The sequence below is a fragment of the Rhinoderma darwinii genome, chromosome 6 (assembly GCF_050947455.1).
Source record: "Rhinoderma darwinii isolate aRhiDar2 chromosome 6, aRhiDar2.hap1, whole genome shotgun sequence".
Classification (NCBI taxonomy): Eukaryota; Metazoa; Chordata; class Amphibia; order Anura; family Rhinodermatidae; genus Rhinoderma; species Rhinoderma darwinii.
This window is the reverse complement of record NC_134692.1, coordinates 27629154-27650162: the sequence shown is the minus strand read 5'-3', so window position 1 is coordinate 27650162 and position 21009 is coordinate 27629154. Positions and strand designations below refer to the sequence as shown.

At 37.9% G+C, this 21009-nt stretch overlaps 1 protein-coding gene across 1 annotated transcript in view; it reads left to right on the top strand.

The window, feature by feature from the left end:
- FIGN (fidgetin, microtubule severing factor) overlaps positions 1-20539 on the top strand; it is a 118240-nt gene extending 97701 nt beyond the window's left edge. The window contains exon 3 of the mRNA XM_075829372.1: positions 15896-20539. Coding sequence (XP_075685487.1) covers positions 15896-18123 — 2228 coding nt within the window. The 3' untranslated portion in view covers positions 18124-20539. The remainder of the gene's footprint in view (positions 1-15895) is intronic.
- The last annotated feature ends 470 nt before the right edge of the window (positions 20540-21009 follow it).

Below are 21009 nucleotides of genomic sequence, written 5' to 3'. Positions count from 1 at the left end.
AATTGGTTACTTTACTAACATTTTAATGCTTTTGTGAGTTCCGCGGACACCACTGACGAGTCAGTGTTTTGTGCCATGTTCAGCATATGCCTTCTGATAATACCATTTGACATTGAACTAGATAAAAGAATTTCTAAAGTAGTGTAGGGTAATAAAATGAGTGTGACAAAAAAGACATGATAAAAGAATGCATACCAATATGTGCTGAGTAGCAGCAATGTGGATGATAGGCATTTCATTGCAGAGAGTATAGTCAAGAGTAGTAAAAAAAAACATGTTCTTTTTACACAGTGTGTAGATGGCTTGTTTTTTTTTAGTATCAGAATCAATAAGAAAAAAATGCACAAATTTCTGAAAATGTGAAAGAAAAATGATGGCAAGAATAAAGGAAAAAAAAACGTAGAAATATGAAAAAAAACGCTTTCAATGTAATTCTACTGATAATCTATTAGCCTCAATTTTGATGGCCATATAGAATATGTTCTATAGTCATTTGTATGGAGGCATAGTAAGTCCAAGTAACTGAGAAGAGTTTATACATTAAAAGGCCGCTAGCTCATGTATAACTCCAGTCCCCACCCCTTCTATAATGGAAGGGAAAGTGTGCCGGCCATGTCCCCTGCTGCTTTAGCTTTTCACCAGCATAACTGTAAGGGTATGTGCACACGATATCAGGCATTTACGTGTGAAAAGACAGACCGTTTTCAAGAGAAAACAGCTGCCTCGTTTCACACGTAAATGCTCCTCCTCGTAATATACGAGGCGTCTGTGACGCTCGTAAATCTTGAGCTGCTCTTCATTGAGTTCAATGAAGAACGGCTCAAATTACGTTGCAAGGAAGTGTCCTGCACTTCTTTGCCGAGGCAGTCAATTTACGCGTCGTCGTTTGACAGCTGTCAAACGATGACGCGTAAATGACAGGTCATCTGCACAGTACGTCGGCAAACCCATTCAAATGAATGGGCAGATGTTTGCCAACGTATTGTAGCCCTATTTTCAGGCGTAAAACGAGGCATAATACGCCTCGTTTACGCCTGAAAATAGGTCGTGTGAACCCAGCCTTCGACTTTAGAATCATCATGATAAATAGGACGTGTGCCGAATTGTTAGCAGGGAAGGTGTAGCTCCAGCACTTGGAAAAAAAAATCATTTTTCCAATATAGTGTCAATCTGTTTTAAGAAGTGCACCTTTTATTGTATCGTAAGGGAATGCTACTAGTAAATATTGGAAGGAGAGACCGGCATAGAGTAGTTTTTCTCTAGTAGATGTTCCTCCTCTTCACACCATGTGTTAGTCAATAATCACTGCAAGCACTACCCCAACAAGGTTCAGCTGGGCTCTGTAGGTCCACAATCAACCAAAACATTGACTATGGTCCCAATGTGCACTGACTACCTTAAAAGATTGTTCGACATAGAGTAGCACTGTACAGTTAGTGTATTCATAAAAATGCTTTAATTGTACTCACAAAGATATAAAATGTCAACGAGCATATCGGAATAAAAACATGCAACGCTCCATTCTCTCACCCAACCCTGGGTTTTACCATTTTGGCTTCTTCCAGGGCATGCCTTGGAAGATGATATGCCTGGAAGAAGCCGGCCCTATACTGCAGTTACGCTGTTGTTTTTTTTTTATTGTAAGAGGTGGACTGGACCCTCTTTTTTATATTTGTCTGTACCAATAGGGAAGTGTGCTCCGTTAATTAATAAAAATTAGTTTGCACCGGAATAAAGTAGTTTGTTCATCTTTTAAAAAGCTCCTGTCAATTTCCTAGTTGATGGGTTGTATTGTGCTTGAAAAAATGTTTTTGTGTTTTACAAAAAGTAGATGCACTTGTAAAAAGTTGTTTGGCTGTATTAGGTAAAGCAGGGTTCTTACTTTTAGAATGTCTTGAGTTCTTACTCCTCCTTCGGTAAGATTTATTTTTATTACGGAGACTATAATCGACATTATCAATTATCCTTAAAGCCTTTTCAATTAAAGGGGGATTCCCACCTTAAGCATTTATTACACATCCACAGTATATGCCATAAATGCCGGGATAAGTGTGGTGTGCTTGCTTGGCTCTATGAAAAACTTCCATAGACTTGAAAGGAGAGAGCCACACGCAAACATTGGCATTTCCCCAATAAAATTTAATCGGGAATAGCGACTATTGACTGTCGTATGGATATTCCATAATTGCCTAAGATGGGAATACTCCATTAACATCTTATTTATGGGTGAGCTCACATTGAATACAGGTAGATTATATTGTACTGTATTTTATTTTACATTGGTCCTCTATCCCAAATTACTATTGTGCATTCTATATGGTCTTGAAAGGGACTTATTCCTCAAGATAACACCTTGTGTAAAAATATACCCCCGGTAGTCCCCTGGGGAAGTCTTGTCCAGCCGAAAACTGCGGCCGCTGCAAGGAAATTATAGTATTACATGGCACTCATTGAAGTGGCTGGAAGACCATGTAATACGTAGCTGAATCTATCTTACTCGGTGGGCCTCTGCGGGGGATGACATCCATATGCTCGAATAGGGCATATGGACAGGGGTTCATCCAACAACACCTTTTAAGTGTAGCCCTTTTACAATCCAGCTAAATGTTTGAGGTGGGTTCCGAACATAAACTAATGCATGCGCTGCACTTATGTATTTGTTTCGCACTCGAATGTTTTCTCAAACTAAGCACGATTTTTAGCTCCACATAGACCAAGCCACATATTACCCATAACCCTCCGTTGAAGTGTCGTTTCATTTGTCTTGTCATACTTGTAAAGTTTGTCCCTTGATCAATGCAGGGACTACTACATAAAGGGTATAACGTATCTTGTATATTCTTCCCTTTGAAACCACTTTCTCACCTCAACTCTAGCAGCCTAGAAGGTTCTTGCATTTATAATTATTAAGCATCATAAATGGCATAGTAAACCTTTATCAAATATTTTGATCTTGTGTATATTTTTAAAGCTTATTGTTGTATGGAAATTGCAGAACTGCCAAAATGGTTGCTCTTCATGGTTCTTTTTGCTTAGTAAGAACTTTCAGTCCGCATTTATGGGGAGCAGTATCTCCGATGTTAAGTGTTATTTAGAAGTGGCAGTAAAGTTGAAGCACCAGGTTTCAGAGTTTTGAACAGTGCAATATATATCTAGAAGTCAATCTAACAGAAAATGCAGCAGCTTTGGGCAACCAGAAATTAAAACTAAAACTATTCCACATTTAAAAATATCTAGACATATGAAATGTAATGTTTAAGAATGGTTTATACTACATAGGGTGCCACAATTTTTGAAGAACACACACATACACAAGCTTGGTGAAAGCATTTCACCTATGATGTGGCGAGGCTACGTTAAAGGGAACTTCCAGGAATACAAATTAATGGCCTATACCTAAGATAGATATCTGTGGGGGTCCTGGGGGTTGAACTCTACTAATCAGCCGAAAGAATGAGCTTATTGGGGTGTCAGGGCACCTTCAGTGATTCTCCTGGCACAGTGGTGGATCCATACATGTGGCTTTACAGCTCAGCCCCTTTGTTCTGCAGATTGGTGGGGACCACGGGGCTGTCCACCACTAATTACCCTCATGGAAAATTCATTTAAGTAAAGTATTTAGAGAGCATGTCCCCTGGTGGTAATTGCTGTAAATGTCAAAAACAATTTTAGAATATTTCATATATTTAGAAAAAAAAAAAAATGACACTATAATTTTGAAATTAAAACATTTGTTTATATTGTCATAATAAATATTTACTCTTAGTACTATCAGGGTATGTTCAGATTGTGCGGATTTTACATAAATGTTTTCATTGCGGAAAATCCACAGCCTATTAAAGTAGTATTAAAATGGATGAAGTTTGAACAAATCTCATTCACACGCGGCAGAAAAAAATCCGTGAGTAAACGTCCATAAATTGACCTGCAGTGCGTTTTTTTTAATCCGCAGTTTGTCAATTTATGCTGCAGAGTCGTTGCACTTTCGTTGCGGGTTTCACCATTGTATTCAATGGCCACGTAAAAGCTGCATCAAGTAGCAAATGTTGAGATTTTTTGTGGCAGAAAAGCTGCGATTTCGCTGCAAAAATTGAAAATTTAAAAAAAAACAACAACACTTTTTTAAGTTTAATTAAAAAAAAGCCTATACTTACCCCCTGGCATTGTCAAAGCAACGGCTCCTTATTTCCCCGGCTGTTCTCCGTGCAGTCCGGCCCCTGGAATGACGGTTTATCCCGTGTGATTTCTATAGTCCACTACAGTCTGTGATTGTCACGTGGACTGCAGCTTTACCACAGGAGGCCGGGTTGCGCAGAAAGACGTGTCACTTTGACAATACCATTAAAGGTAAGTATTGGCTTTTTTTGTTTTTTTTCAGCTTTGTTTTCCGCAGTGGTGATAACAGAATTTGGTACGTTTTTTTGGCCAGAGTTTCCCATTGGTTCTAGGTCGGGTACGCTGTGTACTTTTACGCAGCGTATCTGTCCAGTGTGAATATACCCTTAGAGTGGTGCACAGTTGTCCATGGCAAGTCAATCTCAACAATATTTTATAGACCTTCTTCACAGGAGAGAATGTAATGTAGGCTAAAAATGTGTAATTTATGTCTATTGTACAAGATCAGTGCGGTTCATATTTCTATGCTTTTTTTCTATGTATGCAAGTATGCAGAGAATTTAGTATTTTAATGCCCACTATTCCGGTCTGTATACCCTAATGGACCTTTCCAATTTTCTGGTATAATGAACCATATACTGTAAACCACCTTCTTTACCATTACATAGCATTGTAGACTAAGGGTATGTTCACACTAGCTATTTTAAGCCATTTTTCGGGCCGGAAATGTCCCGAAAGACGTCTGAAAAATCGGAAGCAGAACGCCTACAATCATCTTCCCATTGATTTCAATGGGAAATACGGCGTTCTGTTCCGACAGGGTGGTGTTTTACACATCAATTTAAAAAAACGGCGCCAAAAAAGATGCCCCGTAAAAAAAAAGTGCTTGTCACTTCTTGAGCTGTTTTTGGAGCCGTTTTTCATTGACTCTATAGAAAAACGCTAGTTTGATTTAAAAATGGCCGAAAATCAGAAGCGGTTTACCCTGGAAAACAGCTCCGTATTTTCAGCCGTATTTTGTTAACCATATGAACATACCCTATGGGTATGTTCACACGCTAGCTGGCTTTTACGTCTGAAATGACAGACTGTTTTCAGGAGAAAACAGCTGCCTCGTTTCAGCCGTAATTGCTCCTCCTCGCATTTTGCGAGGCTTCTCTGACAGCCGTAAATTTTGAGCTGCTCTTCATTGAGTTCAATGAAGAACGGCTCAAATTACGTCTGAAAGAAGTGTCCTGCACTTCTTTTGACGATGCTGTATTTTTACGAGTCGTCGTTTGACAGCTGTCAAACGACGACGCGTAAATGACAGGTTGTCTGCACAGTACGTCGGCAAACCCATTCAAATGAATGGGCAGATGTTTGCCGACGTATTGTAGCCTTATTTTCAGACGTAAAACGAGGCATAATACGCCTCGTTTACGTCTAAAAATAGGTAGTGTGAACCCAGCCTAAGCGCTGATTCAGACTGGAGGAAGAAGCCGGGAGTTATCGGTAAGTCAGAATTTCTTTTTTTTTTTACACGTACATGTATATTGGTATCGGAAGTCACTGTCCAGGGTGCTGAAACAGTTTAACTCTTTCAGCACCCTGGACAGTGACTATCTCCTGACGTCGCGTACCGGAAAATTTTTTGCCGGGTTCGGCCGAACCCAGTGAAGTTCGGTTGTCCGGGTTCGCTCATCTCAAAGACACTCCGTTTGGATGTTTGGAAACAGAAAAGCACGTGGTTCTTTTCTGTTTACATTCATCCTTTTGACAGCTGGTGCGCTGTTTCAGTCGGTTCGCACGGAAGTGCTTCTGTGCGACCTGCGTGGTTTTCACGCACCCATTGACTTCAATGGGTGCGTGATGCGCGAAATACGCGGAGATATTGAGCATGTCGCGCTTTTTGCGCAGCGGACAAACGCTGCGCAAAAAGCACGGACTGTCTGTACTGCCCCATAGACTTGTATTGGTCTGTGCGTGGCGCGTGAAAACCTCGCGGCCCGCACGGACCCAATACACGTTCGTGTGAATCCCCCCTAAGGCTCATGGTGTCTGTATTACATATCAGAATATGTCTGTGTCGTGGTATTCATCAAGATCCAGGGGATTTTCTGGAGACAAGCTTTCTAATCCTTGAGCACTGTAGAAGTGGAGAATAAATCTGCCCTACTGTACTAGGAAGGTCTTCTTTTTAACGGAGTTCCACATGCGGTGCAGGAAGGTAGTTTATCTTCATATAGAGCATTCTGTGAGAGAATACAACATTCAGCCCACACAAATGAATTTTCTATGTAGTTTCTTCCACAGACATCAGATGGAGACTAAATTATACAGAGGTCTTTGGAGTGAAGGACACAGAATTAATGCTCTATGTCACCCTGTCCTATCAACTGATTTTTTTATTTTATTTTTATTGTAAGATACTTTTATTGGTACATTAATCACGTAGTCTTTAACCATCCATAGCATTGGCTATTCTTCTGCAAAATAACCCATTTTCACAATTTACGGCCAATAAAGCTTTAAGATAAATTTTTTTCCGCACAAAGAATAAAACTGATCACCAAATCCTTGTCTTTAAATTCCGTCTTGTACTCCTTTTTTACTTGTGAAGTTAAACGCTTAGAAAGTCATTTAAGAGCAGGGATGCCTTGTTCATTCAAGACTAAGGCCCGCAGTTATTAGACCTATAAATTTGTTTTTTGACCCCTGTTAGCTCAGTCTATTGGGTCAAAATTGAGTACAGCTTCTTTCAAATGTACTCAAATTGATCTTTTCCTTGATGGAATACTAAAACTGACGCTATATCTGTGAATCCTTGTGTTTGTATACATGTGTGGCTTGTATTTAGCCTATATAGGAACGGATAAGGAGCTTGTAGTAATTTGGTGATAATGCAGTATGTATAATGTGTTGCTGCCGTTCCTATAAATATAGTGTACAGTGTTATTGTGTGTTTATAGATAATCATTTGTGAATAGCATATCCTAAATCTGGTAATTCACAGCACAAGATAAATACTGCTTTTGGCTTTTTTTTTGCATATATTGCCTATAGCAGTCGTCTTCTTTTATAGGCAGCATCCTGTAATTTTAGTACAATGCTGATAGCTACTGCCCAAGAACGTTTTTCTGAAATAGACAATTTTTTTAGAATTCTCCTATAGAAAATACATGAAATATAATAGAAGCTATGTGTCTGTTAATGCGTTTTCATGCACATAATAAATCTATTATACCTACTACTATATGTACTATTCTTATACATATTAATAATCTTACTTTGCAACAAGACCTAAATTCTTTTTACGTCTTTTCATATCAACAGAGTTTTGACCATGGTATATTAGTGGAACATATTGCATAAACTATACTCTTTTTTTTTTTTTTTTTTTCTCTGCACTAGTTATGCAATCTATCCCTAGTAAAGCCGCAGCGCCATCCATAGTTAGCATGTGGATTTTGCTGCAGAATCATTTGCGGATTCTCAGTAAAGTCTGCTGCAGATTTTTCTGCTATGTGTGAACCCGGCCTAGTTTAAACCCTTTTGTAGTTCTGATGAAACTACAGGTCCTATTAATTGTCATAACTATTGACAATTCCCCTGGATGTCTAAAGCCTATGCTTATCAGTCCTGAGACTATTACCTTCTGTAGATTTAAGGGGCTGTTTGCATCTGCGTTGGAGGTTCCATTAGGAGACTCCATCGCAGATTCTGTTTTTGTCGGACAAAATAGAGCAGCATGCTGTGGTCTTATGTCCGGCAAAATGACGGAAACCATGACTGAGACCTGACGAAACTCATGGCGCCGTTGGTTTCTGTCATGCAATGGATCCGGAACTCCGGTATATTCATTGTTCTGCTTCTTTGACAGAGCAGAGCAACAAAAATACTGAACGCATATGTGAACCTGGCCTAAAGGGGTCGCATAAGATGAGGGAAATGTATTCGATTTTTTTCCCTAGAAACAACAACACTCTCTTGTCCAGGGCCTGTGTCTGGTATTTCAGTTCATCCCCATGTGCCCCATTGCCAGATGGTGGAGGGGGCACCACTAAAAAGCCATCAAAGCCAGGAGGCGGACAATCCTATGTGAGGGGTCAGAAATAATCGAGAAATAATGTCTTGCTATGCCTCTGTTTCAATTATTCTTTCTGACTGTACTACACTCGAAGATACGATTTTTATAACTCATTACATATACATTGCGGTATTGGGCAATTAAAAATTATTAATCCTGTGGCCTCAATGATTGGAACCAGAATTACAGAGCTGTGGGTGTTATAAATTTGCGTTTTGGAAACTGAAGATTGATACGTGTCGTTAATTTCCCATAAATAATTGTATTAGAAAAGCAGTACTACCTGTGCGGGGAGTAAAATAGAGTTGACTATATGTTGCTCATATCTGTTGACTAGCTATTTATTTCCTGGATCTGCTTATAGCAGGATTACTTGCTTTTGCTTTTCTCCTGAGCCTCGAGTGGAGCGCAGCTTGGTGATGTTGGCACATATGACTTGACAGCAGAGGCCCTGTGGGGCCTTGTTTAAAGATTGCAGAGTGAAGCCGCATGCATGATGGCTGAGACTGGCCAACGGTTATACTGTGCAAATTGATTGTTGCAGTTTCGTTGTGGAAATCAAATTTTTTTTTCCTGTCATGCTGTGGTTCCTTTCAGTTCTCCCAGCCTAACGTCTTAAGCTTGAGATCGACCAAATCAGAGAGAATAATGGAGTGAAATAAAATGCTAGCCATTGTTTACTTAAATAGGAGTTCATTATAATTAAGTCAGTCATATTGTCATAGAAAAATAATTATACATATTGATTGTGTGTGTGTGTTGATAGAAAGATAGATATGAGATAGATACAGACGTAGCCAAGTTTCTTTTGACTGATAAGTAGGTGCTGAGTGATATCCCACAACAAAAGCCATTGAATAAGTAAATGTAAAGTTTTCTGCCACTGTGTATTTAATGTGTTTAAAAGTCCTGATAAAGATGTCTGCATCTGTATATATGAGATAGATCGATAGATATGAGATACTGTAGATAGATTTATTGATAGATTTATTGATAGATTTATAGATAGATAGATAGATAGATAGATAGATAGATAGATAGATAGATAGATAGATAGATAGATAGATAGATAGATAGATAGATAGATAGATAGATATGAGATAGATAGATAGATAGATATGAGATAGATAGATAGATAGATATGAGATAGATAGATAGATAGATATGAGATAGATAGATAGATAGATAGATAGATAGATAGATAGATAGATAGATAGATAGATAGATAGATAGATAGATAGATAGATAGATAGATAGATAGATAGATAGATAGATAGATAGATAGATATGAGATAGATAGATAGATATGAGATAGATATGAGATAGATAGATAGATAGATATGAGATAGATAGATAGATAGATAGATATGAGATAGATAGATAGATAGATAGATAGATAGATAGATAGATAGATAGATAGATAGATAGATAGATAGATAGATAGATAGATAGATAGATAGATAGATAGATATGAGATAGATATGAGATAGATAGATAGATATGAGATAGATATGAGATAGATAGATATGAGATAGATATGAGATAGATAGATAGATAGATAGATAGATAGATAGATAGATAGATAGATAGATAGATAGATAGATAGATAGATATGTGAATTAGGTAATGGGATTGTTTTCTTCTTTTGTATGTTGGCACAATAAGGCTCCATTTAGAGGGCTATGTGGACGCATTTTATCCTCTTTATTAAGGCCACAAGACCTGGGCTCCCCGCGGTAGAACCCTATGATGATCTAAGTTTAGTCCACTAGAATCGCAGGAGACGGGGACCTGTGCCGATAATACAGACGCAAAAATGCTGCCACAGTGCGGCTTCATGAATGTCTAAGACACAATAGAAATAATGTGACTATTTAATAGCCTTCTACTCTCAAAGCTCCACTCTTTGGTAAACCCGGTGACGTGATCAAAGACCAGGTAATGCTTCTGCAGGCAGCCCTGGGGACCTAGAAAGGACCCCAGGGCTGTTTGCCTGCTGTTAGGGCACACTATGAGCCTCTATAACAGCAGCCTGTGTCATAGTGACATAGTATAATGTATTCGCATACAGGAGTATGCTAATACATTATAAGTAAAAAAAGTTATAAATAAAGTTATCCCTTAATGGGATTTAATAAAAGTAACAAAAATAAATAAATAAAAAAATGTCCCAAAAAATGTGTCATTATTTTGCATAAAATATATTTTATTGTCCCTACATTACATAAAAACAAAAAAACCTATACATATTCAGTATCTACACCACCGTAATGACCTGAAGAACTAATTTAACAGATTATTTAGTGTAAAACGTGAACGGGATAAAAAATAAACTAGAAAAACGATGCCGTGAATTGCTTTTTCCTGTATAGATGCCGTAAAAAATATTATTTTTCTACCCCCAAACTGCGAAAAAAATACATCCTATTTCTTCCACATAAAACAAGGCCTCATATGGCCACGTCAATGAAAAATAAAAACGTTATGGCTGCTGAAATGCAGAGAGGCAAAAACAGAATCATGTAGCTGGTCATTAAGTACTTTTCAGGCCCGGTCATTAAGGGCTTAAAAATCCCAAGGTGCAAATGTTCCAGAATGGTTGAGAGAAATTCATATTATTAACTCATTTGAAAAGACTAGGTGGACAGCAAACCATCAATACGACATTTATTTGAAGATTTGGGATGATTGGATGCAGTTCTCCACTTTAACAGATTAGGACTCAATTTTCCATTAAACCCACTCAGAGTCAGTCTACACACATATTTTTGATATTGTATTGATTGTAATAATTATATGTGATTTCCTAATATTGTTCTTGAAAAGACTGTAACTTAATGATCAGCCTGGTTACCAGAGGTGTTGATTGTTGATGTTTGTACTTATTGTTTACTTACCTGTTTTGTCATTTTCTTTCCACATCGTGCCTAATTGTTCACCTAGGTCTTCCCTCCTCCCAAGGTGCTTAGCTGGTAACTCAAATTTCTCATGTGTCCTCGAGAGATAAATGTAAAACATTAGATCAGGAATAGGTATTTCTAGCTTTTCCGGGTCCATTAGGTCTACAATATGGGTGCCCCTATCTCCGTATAGGAGTGCCTTCCCCTTGCGTACAAAATAGACACACGAGGCATGTCCTTGTATTTGGCTTTTTGACTGGGTGACCAGAAGACCGCTCTAGAAGTTAAAAATATCCGACTGTGGTTACAACTTCCTGTCACGGAAACTGTTGTTCTAACAAGTGAATAACTTGTTAGACTAGATAGGACTCTACTACTGAAAAGGACTAATATTTTTTATACTAAGTAGCAACATACATAATGCTACAGTGTATACAGTAATCTCTGTGACAGCACCAAAGCTTGGGATGTTCGATAACAGAGGGACACCACCATTCAACCGTGGACCAAGGTCTCTTGCACATGACCGTTGTGCCACTCGGGCCATTTTTTACGGCATCCGAGTGCCACCCGATAGTCTTCACGGACCCATTCACTTTAGCGGATGAATCGGGTCCGTGAAAAATGGTGCGAGTCTCCGATCCGAGGAAAGATAGAACATGTCCTATCTTTTCTCGGATCACTGACGTGACTCAGACGGCACACACGCTCGTGGGCATGAGGCGTTAGTAAACTGGTAATGTAGATGGCTAAGGTGAATAATGAAATTTCATATCGCACACTTTTTCCTGGTTGATATAAAAAAAAAAAGGCAGAAATCCAACTGACAAAGTCCATTAAGTCTGTCACAATGTCCAAATAATAACATAAATGATAAGGGGTAATACATTGAGTATAATAATATAAATATAGTAAATAACGCCTAAAACATGACTGCGGTGCCAGGTTTGGTGCGATCCTCTTTTACTGGATTCTTGTAAATTAGCACAATTAATAATGTATCATCCTGCTAATTAACTTTCATATTTCATATCCCGTCAGCGGGGAATTGGCTTGCTACTGTGTTAGTAAACGTTGTTCTTGCCAGAGATCATCTGAATGGGCTCTATGTCAAGAGAAGAGGGGTTTGCTATTAAACAGCTAAAATTCTGAACATTTTGTAAATTCTGTGCTAAAAATCATAGGGAAAATTTTAACAGATTTCATATGGAAGGAGCTGAGGGAACCTGGGTTGTCATTTAGTCCATCAGATATAGATCAATCTACAGCAGGCAATCAATTACTCTAAATATGTAATAGTGTTCAGGGATTCATCAAAAATGGGGTTGTTACTAGTGTTTGACATCAGCAATAAATATGTTTACCCTACACAAGCTGTGCGCCAGGGGTATACATATTATGTATGGGGCCCAAACATGTCTGCTCTTCAGACGCATACATTTCATACAATAGTATACGGATAAGTGAATGTAAATTAGTTGGGTTTTATGCAGATTCACTACATGTCAACTTTGAAATGAATTTTAAGAGGATGTCTGGTTTAGAACAAAGATTAGAGAAAAAGTCCCCCATTTAGGACCCTCCTTTATTAGCCATAGCAGAGAATGGCTACAAAGAGCATCCCTCTCTCTGGAGGACCCAGAAAGACCACACGGAATGTCTCTATTAATTTCAATGGGAATTGTGTAATGCTTTATTCCCCCTGCGGTGGTGCTGCAAGGGAATTGAACACTTGCGTTCAAGTTCCCTGACAGATTATAGCTGGTTGCTCGAGGATTAAGCAATGTGACATCCTCATTTTAAGGCGATGTTTACCTTAGCAACAAAGTTTTTTCAATTGCTCCAATCTTGCAAATAGACTTTAATTTAAAAAAAGTGTCTTATTGATTTGTCTACAGTTTATTTTCTGACCTATAGATTTTGATGGTAACAGACTACAAACAAACACTTCGTATCCTGCAGCTATACTTCCTTCTATCTGTCCCCTACTTCTTGTCACCTACTGAACATAAGTTCAGATTTACAAAAATCGAAAGTCAATGCCAATGGGTATACCGAGTATGAAGCATTAAAGGGTTCCCAAATACAAGGTCCACACCAATAACCTTCAGATGTGTTTTAAATAGCTGAAGTTGGTATAGTGAAGTTTTCATGTATTCATTATTTTTGTATAATCCAAAAGATCCATAAGTTATGGCCTCTTGGGTATGAAATGTATATCCAACATGCTACTTATTGCTATTAATCTGATTTTGGTCCATTGAGGTCTATTGACAATAGAGTATTTTGTGTGTTTTACAATAGGTTCATCTATTCTAGGTAGGTTGTACATTTTTGGATGTACGGTTTGTATATACAGAATGTCCACATAACAATGAAATAAAATGTCCTTTGTCTTTACTTTAATAATCAGCTTTCTCTTTATTATCCAGTAACTAACATTGAGGCTAATATTGAGGCACTGATATTTGCATGAATCCCATAGAAACAGTGCAATGGTACTATGCTATCTTTTAGAGTAGACCGTAAAAAAAATAAGCAAGTGGAGAGAGCGGGAGTCATGGCCGTTTCGAGCTGGTTTAAAAAAAAATAAGAAAAATAAAAGGAGAAAAGCTTCCAGGGACACAACTTAAACACCAAGGACTCTCCTTGGAGATAGGAAACAAGGAATTTATATACAGTTATTATCGCCATATCCTGTGCATATAATATGCTACAACATTGATCATTTCTAGACAAATATTTTAATACCACTACATAAGTTACTTTGACCTTAGGTGATCTCTTAGCCTGTATTCTTCCTACCATATTGTTCTGATACACATTGTGTGCTGTCCCTCTAGGTGACTGACTCCATTGTAGAGTTTTCTCATGAAGCTTCGACTTACCATACGTTTTCTCCCAGTGGCGGTGCAATATTGTAAATGCAGTATTACATGCCTTTTATTCAAATGAATGACCGACTATGTAATGCATGGACAAGGCAAGTCCGCCAAAGCGTGACTCGCTCTTATCTAGCAACGACTTACTTTGGCTCATAGAGGGGTATCCCCAGCAGGGCACTTTTTTCTTTTAAGCTTCGCACAGAATCCAATAGAAAAAAATAAATCTCTGTATGCCTCCGAAATCTGAGGCGTACAGAGGTACAGTATGGCCCTTTGCACCTCAATGGGTGCCCCATTACAGCTCTGTACAACGAGGAGCCTTAATACTGCCATGTGCATGAGGCCTTATTAAAATAACAAGTTAGGGTATGTGCACACACACTAATTACGTCCGTAATTGACGGACGTATTTCGGCCGCAAGTAGTGGACCGAACTCAGTGCAGGGAGCCGGGCTCCTAGCATCATACTTATGTACGATGCTAGGAGTCCCTGCCTCTCCGTGGAACTACTGTCCCGTACTGAAAACACGATTACAGTACGGGACAGTTGTCCTGCAGAGAGGCAGGGACTCCTAGCATCGTACATAAGTATGATGCTAGGAGCCCGGCTCCCTGCACTGTTTTCGGTCCGGTACTTGCGGCCGAAATACGTCCGTCAATTACGGACGTAATTAGTGTGTGTGCACATACCCTTAGAGTACAAGGTTTTGTGCTGATTTATTTTTAGGCTTTCTCCCTGGAGAGTTCTGTAAACTTTAAAAGTAGGTTTTATATAATTTTTTTGTGACTATCTGGTAATAAAAAATATATCTGATCATTTATCAGCCCCTATGAGGTCCCAGTTATGTCTAATTAAAGAAAATTTACTGTATATTTGTAAATAATTTAGACAGGAATTGTGTAAGAAATGAAGCTTGAAGTTGACATATCTGTATAAAAAATACAGGATTGCAGACATTTTTTACATTTGAATTTTAAAATTGCATCATTGTTTTAGTAAAACAATGAAGCATATTTAATGTTTCTAACCCTGCAAAAAAAAAAAATCAAATGACTACAAGATCCCATGAAATCATTTGATTACCTCGTAACTTAAATCCATTGTCCAAAGTGATCTTCAATTAACCCCAGACTGAAATACTGTATAAGATAATTACATTTATAATATATGATATGGGAGGTTCTATATTTGTACTAAGTATTTTTAGTGTGTTCACAAACAGATCTGTTTAAATGTGACTTGTAGCAAATGCAGTGTCTATATGATAGATCCCAGCTGCAGCATTTAGAGGGTAAAACTGAAAAAAATTTTTTAGGGTTAGTCAATGAAGGTTTCATTCCTTGCGCCTTGGAGACTTGCAGGAGAAACAGACCAGCAGACAAGCGTTGCTTGTTTTTTTCTTTAGGGGTTCAACAACAGGGCTCAGAAGCAGAAAAAAAGCAGTTGTAATTCATACCGAGTTGTAGGCTTTGTGTGATGAAAGCGATGGACCGCTGCCTGGGAGATTGCTTTGCTGCACTCCACGAAGCAGATTTGAAACTGTCGTGGACCACTTTAGATGAGAGTTGGATTATGGAATGACCTGCAATGTCTGTGTCATATTGTTCAGCACAGGGTGCATTATACTGTGCTAACTAGGTGTTCAGCACCAAATAAGAGAGGTATCCTAGATGTGATCTGTCAGCTGTGTCTCATATTTTTAGATTGGTTAAAAAAAAAAAAGAAATCTGAAACTGATATTGTGCAGACATCACTGCTGCACACACAGCATTTTGAGTGAATCTGGAAACTTGCATGTTTGTGTTTTTCAAAATCAACCATCAGAATGCGCAAGAGTTAAGAATATCTGCTTATTATTAATACAACATATATATATTATATATAGTTTTTATTGTATTGACTGTTTTCTTTCTCTTTTATATAGGCTTGAAGATGCAGTGGACGCCAGAGCATGCTCAATGGCCAGAACAGCACTTCGATATATCGTCAACCACAAGGTCACCGGCTCACAAAGTGGAAGCATATCGTGGTCATTTGCAACGCACGTATCAGTATGCCTGGGCCAATGATGATATATCCGCTTTAACTGCATCAAATCTTCTTAAAAAGTATGCTGAGAAATATTCTGGAATTTTGGAAGGATCTATGGAAAGACCTCTTCTCAGTAATTACACTGAAGTTCAGTCAGGCCTTGTGAACGTTCGAAAAAATGATGGTGAGCCTTGGCAAAGTTCTTTGAATTCAGATAACGTCTATACTATGAACTGTGTTTCTGATGTAATTGCGGCAAGTAAAGCTGGAGTAGGAGCCGCTATACCTCCATCAGATGTCTCTGCTAGCATAGGCAGTTCTCCTGGGGTGGGCAGTAACTTGACAGAAACAAGTTATTCCAGTAGTACATGTGGAAGTCACTCAGTTCCTAGTCTACATTCAGGGCTACCGTCTCAGGAATATGGAACAGGATATAATGGCTCCTACCTGCATTCAAGCTACGGTAGTCAATCGGCATCTGCACTGCCATCACCTCATCCATCTCCACTTCATAGCTCTGGACTCCTACAGCCTCCTCCGCCACCCCCACCCCCACCAGGTCTTGTATCAGGCTACAATGGGGCCTCCAATCTTTCAAGCTACAACTATCCACCTGCTGGTTATCCTCCACAATCAAGTGTTGGGTCAGGGTACAGCCCTGGAAGTGCACCTCCTCCTTCTGCTTACCTTCCTTCTGGTATCCCTGCTCCTACTCCTCTTCCTCCAACAACTGTTCCAGGCTACAGTTATCAAACACATGGTTTGACCCCAATAACTCCAAGCTCAGCTAGTTCCCTCAAAAGAAAAGCTTTCTATATGGCAGGACAGGGGGATTTAGAATCTAGTTATGGGAATTATAGTTATGGGCAACAAAGAACCTCACATAGCCCCATGTACAGAATGCCCGACACAACTATTTCAAACTCAAATAGAGGAAATGGCTATGACCGAAGTTCTGAATCTTCATCCTTGGCATTCAAGCCCACAAAGCAGCTAGTGCCTACTGACCATCAAAGAAAATTTAGCAATCAGTCAACAAGAGCGCTCACTCCACCTTCATATAGCACTGGAAAGAATTCAAGATCAAGTGAAGGTTTTGGAAAATACAACTCATCTGCAATCAATGAACACAATGAAGAGCATAGACCGCTTCTCCCACATACTCTGCAAGGCCCTGGACTTCATACATCTACCTCATCCAACCACTCTATGGACGAACAACTGAAGAACACTGATACTCACCTCATTGATCTTGTAACTAATGAGATTATCAACCAGGGACATCCAGTTGACTGGGATGAAATTGCTGGTCTTGATTTGATAAAGGCATTTATAAAAGAAGAAGTATTATGGCCTGTGATTCGATCTGATGCATTCAGTGGACTTACGGCTTTGCCCCGTAGCCTACTTTTATTTGGACCTAGAGGAACAGGCAAAACACTATTGGGCAGATGTATAGCTAGTCAGCTGGGTGCCACATTCTTTAAAATTTCTGGATCTAATCTTGTTACAAAGTGGATAAATGAAGGAGAAAAAATTGTCCATGCATCGTTTCTTGTGGCAAGGTGTAGACAGCCCTCTGTGATTTTTGTAAGTGACATAGACATGCTACTTTCTTCCCAAGTGGGTGAAGAACACAATCCAATAAGCCGAATGAGAACAGAGTTTCTTATGCAGTTAGATTCTGTTCTTTCATCAGCTGAGGACCAAATAGTTGTAATTTGTGCCACAAGCAAACCGGAAGAAATAGATGAATCTCTAAGGAGATATTTCATGAAGAGACTTCTTATCCCACTTCCAGACAGCACAGCCAGACATCAAATAATAATACAATTGCTCTCACAGCACAATTACTGTCTCAATGACAAAGAAGTTGCACTCCTAGTCCAGCGCACAGAAGGTTTTTCTGGACTGGATGTGGCTCGCTTGTGTCAGGAAGCTGCGGTTGGCCCTCTCCATGCCATTCCACCCTCAGATCTCTCAGCCATTATGCCGAGTCAACTGAGACCTGTAACATACCAAGACTTTGAAAATGTGTTCTGCAAGATTCAACCTAGCATATCACAGAAAGAACTTGATACATATATTGAATGGAACAAAATGTTTGGTTGCAGTCAGTGATAATAAACATTGCAATGAATGCTGGCACACAAATCTAGGTGACCAAGGGTAACAGTCCCTTTTGGCAGTGGCCTAAATGTTAAAGGTACCAAGGCAGCCACAATAAACTTGTATCCTTAGAGTGATGGTAGACTTTAATGTGCATCAAACAGCCAATGTTCTGAATTGAATCACGTGCTTAAAGAAACCAACACTCAAAAAGAAGCAGGGTGGACATAGGTTGACATTGGAAGGACATGAATCCCATGTATTGATTCCATTCTGCTGTTCTTGAGATTTAGTTGCTGTCAAGTGCCTCAAGTGGTGCTTTTTTTTTTGTTTGCCTCACAATTACATTGGTGGCATGTGCTAATATAAAGAGCTTTAACTTCAAACATTAATGGACTATAGATGAACACATAAGTTGAAAGACAGAGACAGATTTTCTTGCCATGTTATAAGCAACAGTATTCCTCAATCCTGTCTGTACTCCAGAAGGGATAAGAAAATTAATCTGGAACTTCATTTCTGTAGTTTATTTCTTTTAATGTTCTGTCTGCAAAAATGACATACAAACAAAAAAACCTCAGGAAAGTTGATTTGTACAGTACCTCAAAGGAATGTGTTGAAAGCACTATTTACTGCTGAGAGAGATGGTTGGCGTCATTGTTGCTTTATATTACAAATGTATGTTTACCTCAAAAATTGAAAAGTGGCATGGAAAATTACTTTGAATGTATTTGGTTGATTCTAAAGAAAATGGCTAATGTCTTGCCATATTAATTTGTAACTGACTTCTCCCTATGTAAATGACACATTATTCAGAATGACCATTTACGATATTAAATCAAAGGCTTTTTTTTTAAATAAGTTCAGAAAGTGCAAGTATTCTTTATATATATATTTACATAGACACAAATTTTATGGCCTAAATAAATCCAACATCAGACCAACTGCAAAAACATTTTAGTAATTTCAACTGTTCTATTAAAACAAAATCTTTGTATTAACTTGTAAGCGTTGACACTGTAGGTAGCCATTATATTTCCTGGCTATACATTAGCTTCAACATCATATGTTGTTGTACAGTTTTGCAGTTTAAAGATGGGTCAAGAAGACCTGCAAAATGGTTATAGTTGGGTAAAAACAAAAAAGGGGACAAGATGACCGTTACAGATATCTTAAATTTAGACCTGGCCTACCCAATACCTTGTGCTCGTGTAGTCATGGGACTACTGTGATGTGAGCATAATGGTTTCCAGTCGTAAGACTGTCGCAAAGTCATTCTTGATTTTTTTTTGCTACAAGAAACCTTTGCGGTCACAACTTTGCAGACCAGGCTTAACTTTTTTTTTTTTTTTTGAAGGGTCCAAAAAAGTTTAACCTTGTAATTTTTAATTACTGGGGCTTATAACTGGTACACAGAAGAAGTTTCAGCCTTCCAAAGTCAAGTTGATATATGGGCTGAATACAGTCAGTATTAGCATTGCAACCAAAATACATGCAAACGTGATATGTATTTATAACGTTTTTTTTTCTTTGAACATTTTTTTACTGTGGGGTTCTCGTAGCTGTGCTTTGGTCCAGAAAACATACATTTCTACATCTTTGTGATACAACATTATCGACCTACATGTGAGGTAACTCAAGAAGGTTTTAAATAAACCACATGCCCTTCCATTTCTGAAAAACTATTTTGTTGACACTCTTTTCCAAACTGGAAAATTAAGCTTTATTGCATAATTTTTAATTTTACAAATATTTAACATGTCTGTTATTGTTGATCGATATGTGAATTTTTTCCATGAGTTATTAATATTTTATGGTTGCCACTAGTCTGTCCTTTTGTTTTGTTTTTTTCCCCTAAAGGCTTTTTCCTCCTGTATGTTTACTATGGGTTTTTTTTTTAAACAGCTGTCTAATACTAAGATATGTGACATTTATCTTTTTTTTTTTTTTAACTTGTACCATCAATCATTGTGTTTTTTTTTTTTTTTAGTTTTTTTTTATTTACATCATATAATGACAACTAATTGATGCTGTGGGGGATATATTTGATTGAGAAGTTGTGTACAGATTCTAGCTGTCTTACGCCTGTCAACTCGTGAACAGGACAGCTTGGCTTTTTTGAATGTATTGTTTTGTTTACTTTAAGTGGAGACAGTTGAAAAGCTGTTTAAAGGCACTGGCAATTGATGTACATTTTAGACATTAAATAAATGCACTGAACGTCGTACAGAAGATATTCCATTACATATTGCTTCTTCATTTTTTTGTTTTTGTTATTTCTCAGAAACAAATTTTGTGTTTTATTAATTTTTAGGAAAATTTGATGTTAAAATTGAGGAAAAAATGAATTTGCACTTCCAAAGACAAATATACGCATTGAGAATCAAACCTATTTTCCAAAAATAAATGGGTGCCAACAATAAAAATTGTAATTGCATGTCTTTTCTTCTTTAAACTTAAAAATCCTATCTTCATCTTTCAGGAAGTATATTATTAGTAAGTTATCTTGCTGTGAACAAAAAATTTAAGATTTCTTTGTGGTTCAAAGTAACTATTAAAGTAATTGTGTTATATTTTAATAAAAAATACTCTAAATACTAAAAGATATAATTTAATCTCCTATTATTACTATTAACTTCTGGATTCCATTTCCAAATAAAAATGTCTCTTTTCTACTGATATATACATTATTATTTTTTTTTAAATATTAGTTCTGCCTTTATAGAGATGAACTAAAACATTTTTTCATACTTTAGACTTCAAATTATTTTAGTTTCTATAGTCGTACTGTAAAGTATTTGGTGAAATGTATATAATGTTTAAAGGGGTTGTCTGAAATTGGTCGTTTTACTTGAAATTAAAGTTTGTAATTGCTTTGGCAGTTTCATCCAATAGATC